The sequence below is a fragment of the Artemia sp. Qi Xiang Cuo genome, chromosome 5, assembly GCF_049724085.1.
Source record: "Artemia sp. Qi Xiang Cuo chromosome 5, ASM4972408v1, whole genome shotgun sequence".
Classification (NCBI taxonomy): domain Eukaryota; kingdom Metazoa; phylum Arthropoda; class Branchiopoda; order Anostraca; family Artemiidae; genus Artemia; species Artemia sp. Qi Xiang Cuo.
In genome coordinates, this window is record NC_142798.1 from 76,194,153 (window position 1) to 76,210,241 (window position 16,089).

A 16,089-nucleotide genomic window follows, 5' to 3' on the forward strand; every position below is an offset into this window, starting at 1 on the left:
CACTGTTCGCAAACGAAGCTGAATGTGGAGTAGATACAAAAGGGATCACTTGGGCTCATATCTATCATGGGCATGAAGAGAATGGAGGCTATCCCTGTGTAAGAACCTGACTGCGTATCAAAATACAGCTCGCTCATAGCTCCCTGCCAGCTAGGCAAGGGTGCAGGAAAAAGTCTTGACATCTTCCATAGCAAGTCGCAATATTTTGAGGGATCCAGAATCGAAGCCTCGTGGTAGCGGATCGTACAGAAGATTAGGTTTTCCTAGTGTCTGTCCGAGATAATTAATGGGAATTCGGTTCGGTTCAGTTATCTGCCTTTAAGTAATAAACTATCTCCTCTCAAGTACAGTTGAAGACCTCAATAGTGGCGTCGCAGAAACAATTATGCCCATGCCGTGAAAAGGGCCGTTACCATCAAGGGTTCGGACGTTGTGGTCGACGTTATCAGCTATGTGCTGCATGCAAAAAGTTCCTTCCAGTCCTTTTATGTTTATACTGTTAGAAACCGCAGCGTTACGCTCGAAGAGCCTCGTCTCGTAATATGATGAGCTGAAACCCATAGCACTGAGCATGTCAATTAGAAAGCGGCTGCCAAACTGATGATGCAACTGGACAGCTAATCCAATCTGAAGAGGTGGTCTGATTACCTTTGGCCGACAGGCCTGTAGCATGCACTGACCTATTGCCTCAAACTTCATCTCTGTTTTGTCTCCTACGAACAGAGTGTTTAGAAAAGGTCTCAAACATGAGAGTAGTTATTCGAGATTGTCTGTTATCTCCCCGAGGTTTTCAGAATTGGGATACATATCCATTTGTTGTTTAATACCTTTGGCATCACTTTTGATTATAGCTGCTGCAACTAGGACGAGAGCTTCTTTCTGAAGGTCCATGTCGACATTTTTGGTTTTAAGTAATACTCGTGGAGAAGGACATGAGCTTAGGCTCTTAGCGTAATGAAGTTCCGTCTGCAGTTTATCTTTGCAAATGCTGTGCTTTCACCAAATCTCTCTCGCATCTTCTTTTTCATGTATCTTTCACTATATCCAGAATCCTGTAAATCGCCCATGAGCTCGTTCAACATATTAACAAGATCATTCAGTGTTAGTTGCTCATCATCGTTTGCCTGGAAAAACTCGACAACTTTCTCGAACGCCTCGTTCTGATTCAAGTTCCTTGGTCGACCAGATTTTCATTTTCCAGACTGTGAAGGAATTCTGCTATACTTGTTGGGGATATTACGTTCCGTTAAAAAGTTTGAGTAGCAGGATTTGTGGTAAACTACATAGGCAGCGTGTAGATCGGCAGTGGCAGCAAGAATTCTAGTCATCACTGCTCCTGACCAGTCATCATTTATTTTCCCCCTATCCTCTCTTAGTTTATTTTCAAAATCTCTCGTTCTAATCTTGAAATTGTCGTCTTTCTTCGTCGTTCTGTCAGAGGTAACCGTCGTAGAGCAAAACCGACAATAGGATTTGAAGTTTCCAGAAAAATGGGAAGATTCTCGCCCCAGACTTTGTGTCATCTGTCATAGCAATGACAATTACTGTTCAATAGATTTTTTTTTTGTGAAGCTGGACCTGCATGACTTTTGTACGGGATCCCCAATAATTGTTGTGATATCTTCACGCTTCCTTGATCGACTAGCTTCATTCACCGAATCTGCACCTTTCTCTCCCAAAACGACCTTTCCTGACTCTTCCACTATTTATTCTTAGCAAATGATACAATTCATATCGACAATTTAAAGTTTAAGAGTAGTTTGCTATATATTCATCGTTCATCCTAAAAAGATAAATGAAAGTTTTAATTTTACGTTCAAATATAGGTAACTTTATAATCCCCCTGATCTTGTACCTTGTTCTAGATATCAATTTTTCTGTTGTACGCCTTTATATGGAAGAACGAATTTCACCCCCTCAAAGTCAACCTCAACCTAAAAAAAAACATATTTGTGAAACAGCTAGATAAGCAAACTTTGCATATTTGGAATCAGCGCATTTTTCTGAGTCGGGTAGTGAAAGAATCATCTCTATTGCAATTTGTTCCCGGTCAGACCGTTCCCTTCCTGGACTAATAGTGTAATCAAAGTGAAGTTGATAGTCACTTTAAAAAGTGAAATAAATATATTTTTACAAAAAATTCCTAATATTTTTTTTATTACTCAACTTGTTATTTTTATTCACAAATGTAGCGTATACAATAAAATCGTATAATTTTAAATTTTATTGCATAACAATAAAAGGAATTTGAAAATAATTTACGTCTAATTTTTGATCATTGTGATTATGTATAATATAATCTATTATAGAGTGGGTTGATTTATCGTTCATTATAGTATCGTTATGGTGGGGTTGATTATCAACTCTAGAAAGATTATTTACTAACAACTGAGTGAGCCCTAATACTCTTCAAAATTGCAGCTGATACACTTCAAGAAGTTCAATTACCGTTGGTATCAACGGAAGAATGTCGCAAAAGAACCCTTTTTCTCCCACTTTATCAGCCAAATGACAACATGTTCTGTGCTGGGTATGATCGCGGTGGCCGAGACGCATGTCTTGGGGATTCTGGTGGGCCACTAATGTGTCAGGTGATATTTCTTCTTTTCTTTTTAATTGCGCATTTTACTGATTTCTAGTTTTTTAATTGTCGTTTTCTAACGTCTGTTGTAATTGTTGGGTTTAGTTTTTTTTTTTCCACACTGTGAATGAAAGATCTTAAGCCGAACTGACCAGCCATGACAAAAAATTAACAAAGAGAGAAAAAACTTAATGAAAAAAAAACGACAACGGAGACTGCGGCCACTAGATAAAAAAGATTAAAAACTAACACCACGCGGATGTTTCGCCTGTATGAAAACTAGCCGTCCTCAGCACAAAAGAAACAACGATAGAAAAACAAAATCAAACTAAACTAAAAACAAATATAACCACCACCACTAAAAATACAATTGTCGCAACTGATCCACGTAGGGAACAGAAGCTAATAAAGTTACTTCAATGAGAACACCGAAGCAACTACCAAAGAACACCAGAACACCAAGTTGCTTTGGTGTTCTCATTTAAGTAACTCTATTAGCTTCCTGCATGATTAGTCTTTTGTTGATAAAGACCTTATATGTTAACTTGCATAACTTACAGCCCTTACAACAGAAGCTGGGGAGGGTCGTCAACCCTGGAGGCATAGTTATTTGACCTATGGACTATTTTGAACAAAATAACTATGTCAAAAATGGAATCGGATGCATTTGGGAGGAAGTGTGAGGGGGTGGTGGGAGGGTGGTAGAAGTGGTTACAGAATGACGACGGCGTGAATTCAAGCAAAATTTGAATTCGTGAAACGGCGTGAATTCGTGAAAGAAGCAAAATTCCATTCCTGTCAGAGCCTAGCTTTACTCCTGCATGATTAGTCTTCGGTATTTTCGTTGAAAGACCGGTATAACACAAAGACTTTTTGCAAAACGCTTTTATACAACAACATTTTTATAAGAAGATAGAATTTTTTTTTCGGCTTAGCATTGTGAAACAATTTCGTAAATTAAAATCTGGCTTTATTGTCTACTTATCAAGGAAGTTTAAAAATTAATTTCGATTATTTCATTCTTAATTTGAAAATTAAAAACTCATTGATCAGCGATTGTTTTAATTCTGATTTTTTAAATGGTTCCATATTGTCTTAGAGACCCATCCAGGATTTTGGGGATTTTTGGCTCGACTCATTTGTGTGTTGGCTAGAATTAAAATTTGATAACTCTTTAAACATTTATTTGTTTACTAAGTAACTTCTGCGACCTTTTCCTTCGCCCGACAGGTTCGTATAGATTTAAGTAAAACTGCACCCTACATCAGAGGTGGTCCCCAGATTTGTCAGTACAACACCCTCAATAGATTACCAAAATAAATCACCACTCTTTTGATATTAGTGCCATATTCGCATTTAAAAGTCCGTTGTTTTAGATTTTTATTAAGATTTTTATTATTTTTATTACAATTTTTATTAAGATTAAGGAAGTTTCCACCAGTTGCCATCATAAATTGCTACCCGACTTACCTACAACGTTCAGGACTAAGATGTCACTTGCCACCCGATTGCTATCCAATTTACTAACTGGGCTCAGGATTTCGCTATTTTCACAACATTTAGCCTATATAGTAGGCACAAATTAGACAAATATGAATAGTTCAATACTAACTCATCCTCAAAATATTTTGCAGGAGGAAGGTGGAAACTGGAAGTTGTATGGAGTGACAAGTAACGGGTATGGATGTGCCAGAGCTAATCGACCTGGTGTTTATACAAAGGTAAACTGAAGTTTGATCTTTTATAAGAACACCTTTTTTGAATATTCTTCCTATCAATTATTTTGTTTTATTTAGCTTCCAAATGTACTTTATAAGGTGAAACCAGACCATCAAGACCAAGTATTGCCACAACTTTGGCCCGTGAGCAAGGCCGTATCCAGGGGGAGGGGGGGGGGGGTTACGGGGTTTTAACCCCCCTCAGAATGTTTGTTCGACATGTAAAAACGAACAAACATGCATATAATCACATTTTGTATGCATTTTTTAAAGTTTTAAACTACTCCTCCCCCCCCAAAAAAAGGAAAAATCTGGGGCATTTTATATTACCAAACTTCAAATAAGGTGAATATACTAGTCGATGCCTTTTTTTATGGTCGCTCCAAATATAATAATCGCTTTAATCGTAAAATGAATGTTAAGCCCTTTACGGACCCTCAAAGATGATCCCCTTTTTTCTTATTTTTGGCTATATTATAGGGTTTAGAACGATAATTCTTACTTCATTATATGCCTAATAATTACAGCTAATACATTTTAGCTGCATATCTACTATTCCTTACCCCCCCCCCCCTCATATACAAATATATAGCCCGAATTACAAGTTGCAATTCGTTTTCTGATTTTTTTTACAGTCGATTCAATTTAAGGGTAAACTGGCTTAAACAGGAGTGATGAACCGCTTACAACAGCGGTTATAAGAGGTATCTAAAATAAGAGAAAAAGCTATCATCTTTGAGGGCCTGTAACGGGCTTAAAATTGCAATTCCGATTAATCGATTATTATATCTGGAAAGAGCATAAAAAAAAGGCATTGAGTGGTATGTTCACCCTATTTGTTGGTCAGTAATGTAAACTTCCCCAATTTATAAAAAAAAAAACTCCTGAACAAAAATCCTGAATACGCTCTTGCTCATCAGTCACTGCCATGGAGTAACGCATATGACCATATCTTCATGGGGGGGGGGGGGGATTTTTGAATTATTTTTTCGTTTTATGTGAAGTTAGAAAATTCTAAAAAGAAAGCTTATGTCCAAGAAGTAACGTTAAAATGAATACAGTGAAGAATGTGTTTTATAGATTTTTTATTATTATGGATCTCAGGAAGCTACTATTTTTATCACCTATGTGATTGCTCAGTTCTCAGATATAAATATGCAGCTTAACAGAAGAATAGAACAGAATCTAGAAGCTCATCTGGTACTCTTAGCAGAAATAACCTGCGAGCCATTGGATCAAGATCAAACTCCAGCAAATCGATACTCCTCACAGGAGTACCAACAGTCAAGTTTGGTAGAGACCTGACAAACCTTCTGGTGGATGCATGAAAATGAAGGTTCTTCAAAACCCCCTACCTACTTCCACTTACGAGTTGGATTGGAGCTGGCCATGTTTTGGGCTAGTAACTGGTCCAATCTTTAGGTAAATTCTAATTTCAGAAAAAGCAAATCAATTTGAAAAGTTTAAAAAAAAGTTAGAATTTGGAATTTGACTTTTACAGATTTCCTAGAAATCTAGAAGAGATAAGGAATTTTGACCTCGACTAGACAATTCCACTTGTTAGACGAGTTGAGATTTCGATCCTGGCTCTCAAAGAGATTATTACAGAATTTATATGAGTTTTGACATTACACAGCTCCTAAAAAGTTTACTTTCAGAGTTAGGATGATTTCATTTTTTGGAGCTCGGGCAATTTCGTAAAGAAATATATTTTCTTTAAGAAAGAATGTTTGCAACGAACCTTAATCTAGAAACTTAATCGAAATATTAGTTACCATTCCTCAATCAGGTTCAAATGTTGATTCTTTATCACTTGACAAAAACGTGGTTTTAAATGCCCCAAAAAGGGCGACCATGATTACAGAAAATTGCAAAAATTCAAAGTAACTCAAGAAAGTGAATTTAGTAGGTTTTCAAACTTCTTTTTTTCAGTATCCTTTCCCCTCTTGCTTTTCTTAATTGGATTTTAACCATCCTATTCTGGTTTTGGATGTAAAAAATTTTTTTACGTTTTAGTACTCTCCCCCCGTTCAGTTGAAGTCACAGCCAAAATATTTACAGCTAGATTTTTAGAAGTATTTTGAAAATGAAGTAAATTGAACATGAGGAAATTCAAATTCTCTTTAGGGAAAACAAGCAACGCCATCTAACGTTACCTAAAAAAATCATTAAGTTAAATATTAGATCCTGCACAAAGCTATTATTTATACTTATTATTTTATTTCTTTTATTGGGCCAATAAAACCAAACAGGCACCATACTAAACTGAAATACTTTATATATAGTTTATATTTTTTCCAAAGTAAATAATAAGTTTTAAAAGAAAACTGTCCCTAAGTCATAATAGCCTCTACTAACTAATCTATACTATTGACCGCTTCATTTGTCTGTTATTTTTACTCCGTTTGTTTTCAGGAATAAAGAAAATGATTGGCTGTGAGCAGGACCATCCCTAGGGTTGGTGGGGCAAAATTAATTACCCCCCTCCTCGCGACTGAAACGTAACTAAAAAAGCCCCAGCCAAGGCATCCCCTCAGCCGCAGTTACCCCACCGCTGCATCTGTGGCAACTTGCCCCGGTCACTCCCTCCTCCTTTAAACGGCACTGGCTGGGAGTTACTGATGTAACCAATTATATATGTCTACGTTTTAGGAAAATAGCGCCTTGTTTCATTTTTCTTTAAATGGTTTATGTTCCAGGTTTCCAAATACATGCCTTGGATTGAAAAAGTAATGTCTGCGTCACTACCTCCAGCAAAATCATCACGCTGCAGCGGGCATCGGTGTCATCTAGGAGAATGTATCCCTCAGAGCAAAATTTGCAACGGATTTTCCGACTGTAGCGACGGCAGCGATGAAAAGAATTGCTCGACATAAGAAACATTTGTTTAGCAATTTCAGCACAGTAAAAAACCTTTAAAAAGTTGTGCAGACATAAGAAAATCGTCTTTCATTATTACTATTGACCTTGATGCTAGATTCTGACAGGAGCCGGATTTCACTTCGGCAGCCAGATTTCATTTCGGCAGCCGGATTTCAGACTGTTCAACGAAGAAAAAATGTTCATACAGACAGATATTGAGCTCGCTTCTGTTTTGATCAATTTTGAAAATGTTTCATCTGCCGGAAAATTACATTTAAAGTTAATAAAATTTTCCTATGTACACGCACTGGTAAAAGAATTTTTTTGCTAGCCAAAATTACCAATAGCTAACGAAAATTACCAACAGCATTTGTGAAGAATTTTTGAAAAGATATTTCTTCATTCAATTTCCTTGGAAAATACAAGAATTTCAATTTCTGTTAGACCTATCTGCTGAAATTCTCGTAAACTTTCGATTTATTCTGTTTGAAAGAATTTTCCGTCTTCTGTCAGAACTTAGTTCAATTCAAAAACTGGAAATGTGATTTAACCTGCTATACTTTATGTATTTGCAAAAAATCTTCTTGTGTATGGTTTTTGCATCTTTCCATCTTTAATGTAAGTTATGACACGCTGGTAAAACGGTTTATGCTCCGCAATATTTACCCTCGTCTGTCAAAACTTAGCTAAATTCTATGAATGTAAATGTGATTGAACCAGGGATTTTTGTATGTATTCGCAAAAAAATCTTCCCTTACATGGTTTTTCCTCACTCCATCTTTTATTGTAAGTTAAGACACACTGCTAAAACGGTCTCCCGACAAAACACGGTAAAGTAATGGCAAATCAATGCTTGGTAAAACACAATATAGTGTCCAAATTACAATCGTGGGGATATCAAAAACGCTCCTGATGCAAACAATATGTCCATAAGAATGGTGACCCTGTAGAAACTTCGCTAGGACTAAAATTGGATTTTCTAGATATAGAAATGCAGTCTGATGACCAATTTCAATGCATCCGAGACTAAGGAGCTACTAATCACACGATCGAATACCTCGTTCGAACCTCCCGACTTGATCTTCGAGGAATGTAACAAAAGGGTTACCAAACTTCATCTCCTTCGAATTGATTTTTCCTCAGATCTCAATTGCGACGTACATTTTGATTGGGTCCAACCCTCCTGCGCGAGATAGTTTAGTGTGATTATTCGGTCTAAGAACCTCTTGCAATACAGCTTGATTATCCCTATCATAAGTCATGTATTAAGTCTATTACCGAATATGGATGCCCTTTTGTTGCAGGGGTTCCTAAAACCCAGATCGCTCTAGAGGGTCAAAAAGTCGGGCCTTAAGGGCTAGTTGTAACACTGATTAGGCAACTTTACAAATGGGAGATTTGATGGCGTCAATTTCTATTTTTTTTTAAAAGTATATGTACCATCTTTCCCCTGATGAGCTCTCTCTACTTCTACCGCCATTTTTCTAGCCAATACACCAAACACGAAGAAACACATTTCAATCAGATTACCAATGAAAGAGGACATCACACACTGATTTCTTGAAGAATAGCCCCCTATATAAAGGATTCCACTTTTAGCCCTGCAATGTTATCGATTAAAACTCTTTATAAGACTCAAATTCGACAAGAAGGCATTACCTCCCGTCTTCAATTACATACTGGACCTGTTTTGACTACGAGCGTCTATATTTCAATATTAGCTCGATATTGTAACCAGCAAGCCTCAGATTTCTAACCAGCAAGCTAAAAAATTCCTTACAATTAAATCTTGATGGAAATCTCGCACCTCTTGTGAAATATGTACCTAGTGTGTTTGGCTTTACAATATAAAGGTATCTGCATTTTGCAGATAACTCTTTTTAGATGCTCCTAGTTATGAGTTCATAACACTTCACCCTAATTTTTGTTTTTTCATAAATGTGAAAGAAGAAGAGAAAAAATATTCAGCTAAACTATATTTTTAGTTGAAAAAGAAAATTCAACATCTTGTTGTTTTCCATAGAAAACAACCATTTTGTGTAGATTGGGAGACTGTTTTCCAGTAAATTAAAACTATACTGTTTGAAACTTATCCTTACATTAATGACCTTAAAATATTGTGTGTACAAAGCAGAAAGCCAGTTTGTTTTATTGTTATTGATATTTAAAAATTAGTTTATGTGTGTTACCTTCACTTAGGAAATAATCAGGGTCTTTTAATCAGTATTAAAAGACCAAAGAACATTTGAAGTTGACTAAAAGTAAAAGATATCTGGACTGAAAGATTAGTTAGTTTTTAGATTTATTTTAATAAGTCTTTTTAGTTAATTAATTATTTAGTTAATTAGGTAATTTAGTTTTTACTTTAATCCACAGAACCAAGCCAAAAAATTGTGTTTTGAAAATGTCACGATTTAAATTCTAACTTATTTTTTAACGGATTTGATTGACCAGTATTATGTTTGAAGCTGTGGTAGTGAACGGTCCGTATGCGTAGTGACGTACTTAGGGGTTTATTGCGACACATACCCGAAACATTACACAGATGCCTAAAAATACCCTTGCTAATTTGAGAAGAATCAGACTTTAATATATTTAAGAAAATTTATCATTTGTATTCTGGTAAGCCTAACCTATTTCCTTCCAGAACTGAGAAGACGTTAGAAATCTTTTTGTTACCATTGTTATCATCCTATCATTTTTTGTTTACTATTTGTACTCTGGTAAGCGTACCCCATTTCACTATCTTTTGTAAGAACTGATAAGATCGTTTTTACCATGTTATCTTCTTTTGTTTACCATTTATTCTCTGGTAAGCGTACCGTATTTCACTACCATTGTAAGAACTGATATGAATTTAGAAGTCTTTTTATTAGCATTGCTACCATTTTACCGTCTTTTGTCTACCGTTCATATTCCTGTAAGCGTACCCCATTTCACTACCTTTGTGAGTACTGATACAACGTTAGAAATCTTAAAACAAGTGTCAATATACCTCATGCCTGCATTCTAAGGGCTGTTCTAGGGGGATAGGCACGGTCATTGAATAACCTGCATTTTGGTTTGTATACAAAATTTGTTCTTTGCATATAAAAATAGTGTCTACAAACATTTTCACGATTCATTTTTAATTTCTTGAGAACAATAGACTTTGACCTCGGTATAGATTTGAGTACCGTGATAAACTGGTGAATTATTATTAAGTTTTTGATGTACATAAAATTAGTATTTTCTTTACGATAAATCTAGGCTGATTAGAAAAAAAATAGAATGGACGTTTGGGTCATAGAAACGTCAAGTGTGTCCCTGCATGGAATTATTTTGGATGTTCCCATGGATATTTACAGCAATTGACAAATTGCTTTATAAAAAAATGAGCATGATGAAAAAAAAGAAAAAAACTTATTGAACAATTTCGAAAGATGAGTTTTTATGAGAAAACGCATCGGTGTGATTTATTAGTAATTTTTTATGTAATTTGTACTATATAATCATGTAAATAATTTTAATGCTCACAAACCGGTTACTTTTTATTGCAAAAATATTTAATTTATCATTCCTTACACTATCCATTGCTTTTTGATCTCGTACATAATTTGGGAGGTTTAGGGATCCTAGGTTTCAGAGTGATATAAGTGTTTCTTTTTTAATTGTTGTTAATAAATAAAAATGTTATTATCGATGTCTTTGCTTCTTCTTTGAAAGGTTAAACTCGATTTCGGAACGGCCGCCAAACCACTGAACCATGACTCTATGGCCACTTTCCCTCGCGGTCGTTACATTTTACTGCAATAACGGGCAATAGCTTATTGAAGAACACGATTATTGTTCTCTATTGAACTCTCTAACTAACCTGAAAGGATGGAGTAACGATGAATTTCCAGGGATGTACGTTCTTGGTGTTAGTTCAGGGTAAGTTGACCAAGGCGATTCAAAAGGCGTTATATAGCATCTTCTGGAAGGGTCAGATATATAGCTCATTCCATCAAACTAAACAAGTTTTATATGTGGGTTCTGTCCGTGTTTTTTTTTTATGTGATTCCCAAAGTCTTTAGAAATGCTTTTTTTTCGACTTTTTCCATCTTCTTTACTCACTCATAGAATTAAATGGGAAACAGCTATTCATACCAAATGAATTTATGTCATACATTTGAAGTCCAAAAACCCAAATTACATTTTTCAGTTTTTCCAATCTTCTGTATAATTTGTGTTGCGCAGTATTGCACATTTTGAGTATCGCTGCCGAAGTCAAATTTTCTGAATCAGAAACTGGCTAAGATCAAGAATTAAAGCATGAAGAAAACGCTATAAGTAACCGTGGACTAAAAAGACATTCCCGTAAAATCAAAGATAATTCACAATGTGAGGCTCCTGATAGACCTCAAGTATAATCTATCTTCCGTACATCCCAGAAATCACAACAAAATTTAAAAATGCTTGCACAAAAATAATCTGTATGTAGTCTTTACTAATAATAAAACTTTGAACGAGCAGAAACTATTACGTATATGAGGGGTTTGCCCCCTCGTCAATACCTCACTCTTTACACTAAAGTACTTTTAGTACTTTCAGAAGAGTTAACAATTCTAATTAAACGGCCTTTGTGATTCAGGGGTCATTCTTAAGAAATTTGAACAAAATTTGAACTTTAGCGTAAACAGCGAGGTATTGACGAGAGGGCAAATCCCCTCGTAATAATTTCTGCTCGTTTAGAGTTTTAATATTGCTCCTTGCTTTCAGTTGATTTTTTTTTTTTTTTTATTAATACAGTGTACAAAGCCTGAGAAGATGTAATGAAAGAAGAAGAGAAAAAAATCACCAGCGAATAAGGACACTGACAACTAAAAAAAACAATATACTTCACTCCACTAATATATATATATATATATATATATATATATATATATATATATATATATATATATATATATATATATATATATATATATATATATATATATATATATATATATATATGTATATATATATATGTATATATATATATATATATATATATATATATATATATATATATATATATATATATATATATATATATATATATATATATATATATATATATATATATGTTTATTTATTTATTTATATATTAATTCTTCATTCCATTAATAATCAATAAACAGAGGAATAGAAAAACGTCCCAATGCTTATATTAGTTCTTACTGTATTTTATTCCTTCTGAGCGTCAAATCGACCTCCACTAACATCGGCCAAGTTATGTTCAAAATGTGGTACAACTTTATTAGCTGCACTAGTTCCCGGATAATAGTTTTGCGGTGGGGTGAGTTGAGGGATAGGATCAGTCCATAGGTATTTTGTATGGGTGATATTTCGACTGTTGAAATGCAAGGGGGGACTTTTAGAGGCCCAAGCTTCAAAACCGAGTTCAAGCAATTTTGCCTTCTCTGCAAGAAGATTCTCCCGCATTTTTCGAACTTCGGGGGGAGGGGGAGGAGTATCATCACTAATGTAGATGTGGGAAAATGACGAAAGGGTTTAGCCCTTTAGTTTCTTAGCGCTCTTAACTAAATTCACTTTTGTCTCTTTATCTTGGACCTGAACTTTGTTGAACCTTTTCTGAATGTTTTGTTCAATAATTTTGAAATCAGGCACTTTGGAAAATTCCAGGCCTGAAGATACAACACTCGCGAAGATTTCTTTCGCAACAGATACCGTGTCGCACGGGACATTCCACAATATGATATATTTTTAAATGTTTTCGAATTCAAGCTTTGCTAATCTATTGCTGCTGTCATTAATTTCAGTCTCCTGATTCACAACCTTACCAGTGAGAACTTTAATTTGGCTCTTTAATGCATTTTTTTCTTTTTCAAGAGAACCCAGGCGGGTATCATGATTTGACAATGATTATTGAGAATCACTTTGAATGTTCTCTAACTTAGCCACTCGACCATCCAGAGACTTGAGTTTATTTTCAAGTGCTTCTAGTTTTCTTCCGTTGTCACTCACAATACCAATAACAGTTTTGAATCAGCTAAAGTTGTCAACGATATATTTGAGATTGAAGCTGAACTAGTACCTGATGCGCCAAATAAATTTTTAGAATTCCCCGCTTCATCCTCATCTTGCCTTGAGCCGCGTTTTCAGGCTCAGCGGGTTCGAGCACGGGTTGTTCTCGTCTAGTTTCAAGTTTTTCGTCTAGTTTCAGCGGGTTCGAAGTTTCAACCGGCTTTGTGAAAACGCTTGATGCACTAAACGAGAACAACCCGTCTTCGAACCCGCTGAGCTGTGAACAACCCGTTTTCGAACACGGGTTGTTCTCGTCTAGTGCATCAAGCGTTTTCACAAAGTGGGGTCTCGAGGAAAACACGGGGTTGAAACTTCGAACCCGCTGAAACTAGACGAAAAACTTGAAACTAGACGAGAACAACCCGTGTTCGAACCCGCTGAGCCTGAAAACGTGGCTTTGATCATTTTTTTTTTTTTTTTTGTCCCATTCAGTTAACAATAACAGTCCAAAGTTCATTAATAATAACCGATATAGTAATAAATTGGCTCTTAGTAAAATACCATTAGTATCCTTACTTAAGCAGGTAAATCGATAATTGTCTCTTAATAATATTAAATAAAAAAACAAGTTTTTTTAAATTAAAGTAAGGAGCGACATTAAAACTTAAAACGAACAGAAATTATTCCGTATATGAAAGAGGCTGTCCCCTCCTCAACGCCTCGCTCTTTATGCTAAATTTTTTCATTGTTTAAAAAAAAAATAGAGTTTTGAGAAAGTCAAACCTTAGCGTAAATAGCGAGACGTTGAGGAGGGGACAGCCTCTTTCATATACGGAATAATTTCTGTTCGTTTTAAGTTTTAATGTCGCTCCTTACTTTCAGTTAAAAAAAACTTGTTTTTTATTATTTAATTTTTGAACTTTTTTGAAAAAATGCAGGTTTTGATCTTGGCTCACCGTACATGAGTAATTAAAACAAAATTTGCATATTAATTTACTTTTATTTGGTTAAATGGCTTTCTCGAAACTTGTTTAATTTTATTTACGAACGTTTTTATTAGTAATAAATATACGTAACGAACTTCTATATTCATATATTTTTAATACGTATATTAGGGGGTTCACCCCCTAGTTAATACCTTGCTCTTTCAGCGAAAGTTCGAATTTTGTTCCAATTCTTTAAAAATGACTGCTTAATCACAAAGGCCGTTAATTAGAATAAATAGCTCTTTTGAAAGTACTAAAAAATCTTTGGCTTAAAGAGCGAGGTATTGACTAGGGGGTGAACCCAATCATATATGTAATATTTTCTGTTCGTTTAAAGTTTTGATGTTGCTGCTGTTGCAGTTGAAAAACTTGTTTTTTTATATTTTATTTCTGATCTTTTTTTAAATAATGCTGGGAAGTCCGGCGTCCCCTTCATAGCAATGTCCCTTCCCCCATGAAAACTTCCTTCATGGAAAGATCCTCCCACATAGCCCCCCCCACCTACCAGGAAAAATCTCCCCTGAAAACGTCTGTATACTTCCCAATAACTAATACTATATGTTAACATTGGGTAAAGTTCATAACTTTCAGCCCACCCTCCGGGAACTTCGGGGGATTAAGTCATCTTAGAAGACATACTTATAATATTTTCGACCATGTTGAACAAAATGGCTATCTCAATTTTGATTGGGTGACTTTGGGAAAAAATGAGCATGGGAGGGGGCCTAGGTGCCCTCCATTTTTTGGTCAATTAAAAAGGGCACTAGAACTTTTAATTTCCATTCCAATGAGCCCTCCCACGATATTCTAGGACCACTGGGTCGATACGATCACCCCTGGGGAAAAAAAAATCTGATTCTTTTGGTGTATCTATTTGTATCAAAATACCGTTTTCTAGAGTTTCGGTTACCATTGAGCCGGGTCACTCCTTACTTACAGTTCGTTGCCACGAACTGTTTGATACCCTTTGTATCCGTACTTGAACAGGTAAATCAATATCCAAATAAATATTATCAGATCAATTCAATATCCAGTTCACTTGAAGTAGGATTGCCGTGAATAATGGACGCGCACCAGGAATCAAGGTGTTACTCGGTCGAAGTCATGATTACTACTCTATATCTTAGTAATATCTTAGAATATAAAAAATATCTTAGGAACGGATTAGAATATTAACTTGATACTGTCAGGGCATGTTGAGGGGATGTTGAACTAACCAAACAGGCACTATGTGCACTACTGCTACTACTACTGATGACGTGCACTACTGCTACTACTACTATTTTACTACTGATGACGGTCACTGTATATGTGACCGAAATATCTGATATTTTTGTGAATTTCTATACACTGTCTATTAAAAAAGATTTTATCCCTATTTTGAACTTTTGTTTTATCGTCATGGAAAGGTGTGGTCTCCGAAATTAAACCAACAATAAAAGATTTTGGCATGACACAGGGATTTTTCCTGCCATTTGTGGGTAACAAAATGGCGTCAGATTGAAAATGGCGTTAGATCTTTTATTTGGTTAAATGGCTTTCTCGAAACTTGTTTAATTTTTTTTACGAACGTTTTTATTAGTAATAAATATACGCAAATTACGAATTAAGTTACGTAACGAATTTCTATATTCATATATTTTTAATACGTATATTAGGGGGTTCGCCCCCTGGTCAATACCTCGCTCTTTACGCTAAAGTTCGGATTTTGTTCCAATTCTTTAAAAATGACCCCTTAATCACAAAGGCCGTTAATTAGAATAAATAGATCTTATGAATGTAATAAAAAATCTTTAGCGTGAAGAGCGAGGTATTCACTAGGGGGTGAACCCAATCATATACGTAATAATTTCTGTTCGTTTTAAGTTTAGATGTTGCTCCTTACTTTCATTTGAGAAACTTCTTTTTATTTATTTAAATTCTGATCTTTTTTTTAAATAATTCTGGATAA

The 16,089-nt window shown here is 35.3% G+C and overlaps 1 protein-coding gene across 1 annotated transcript in view; it reads left to right on the forward strand.

Annotated features, from left to right (window-relative positions):
- LOC148952538 (uncharacterized) overlaps positions 1–10,843 on the forward strand; it is a 211,650-nt gene extending 200,807 nt beyond the window's left edge. The window contains exons 18-20 of the mRNA XM_089089219.1: positions 2,422–2,591; positions 4,216–4,302; positions 6,999–10,843. Of these exons, the coding sequence (XP_088945345.1) occupies positions 2,422–2,591; positions 4,216–4,302; positions 6,999–7,175 (434 nt within the window). The 3' untranslated portion in view covers positions 7,176–10,843. The remainder of the gene's footprint in view (positions 1–2,421; positions 2,592–4,215; positions 4,303–6,998) is intronic.
- The last annotated feature ends 5,246 nt before the right edge of the window (positions 10,844–16,089 follow it).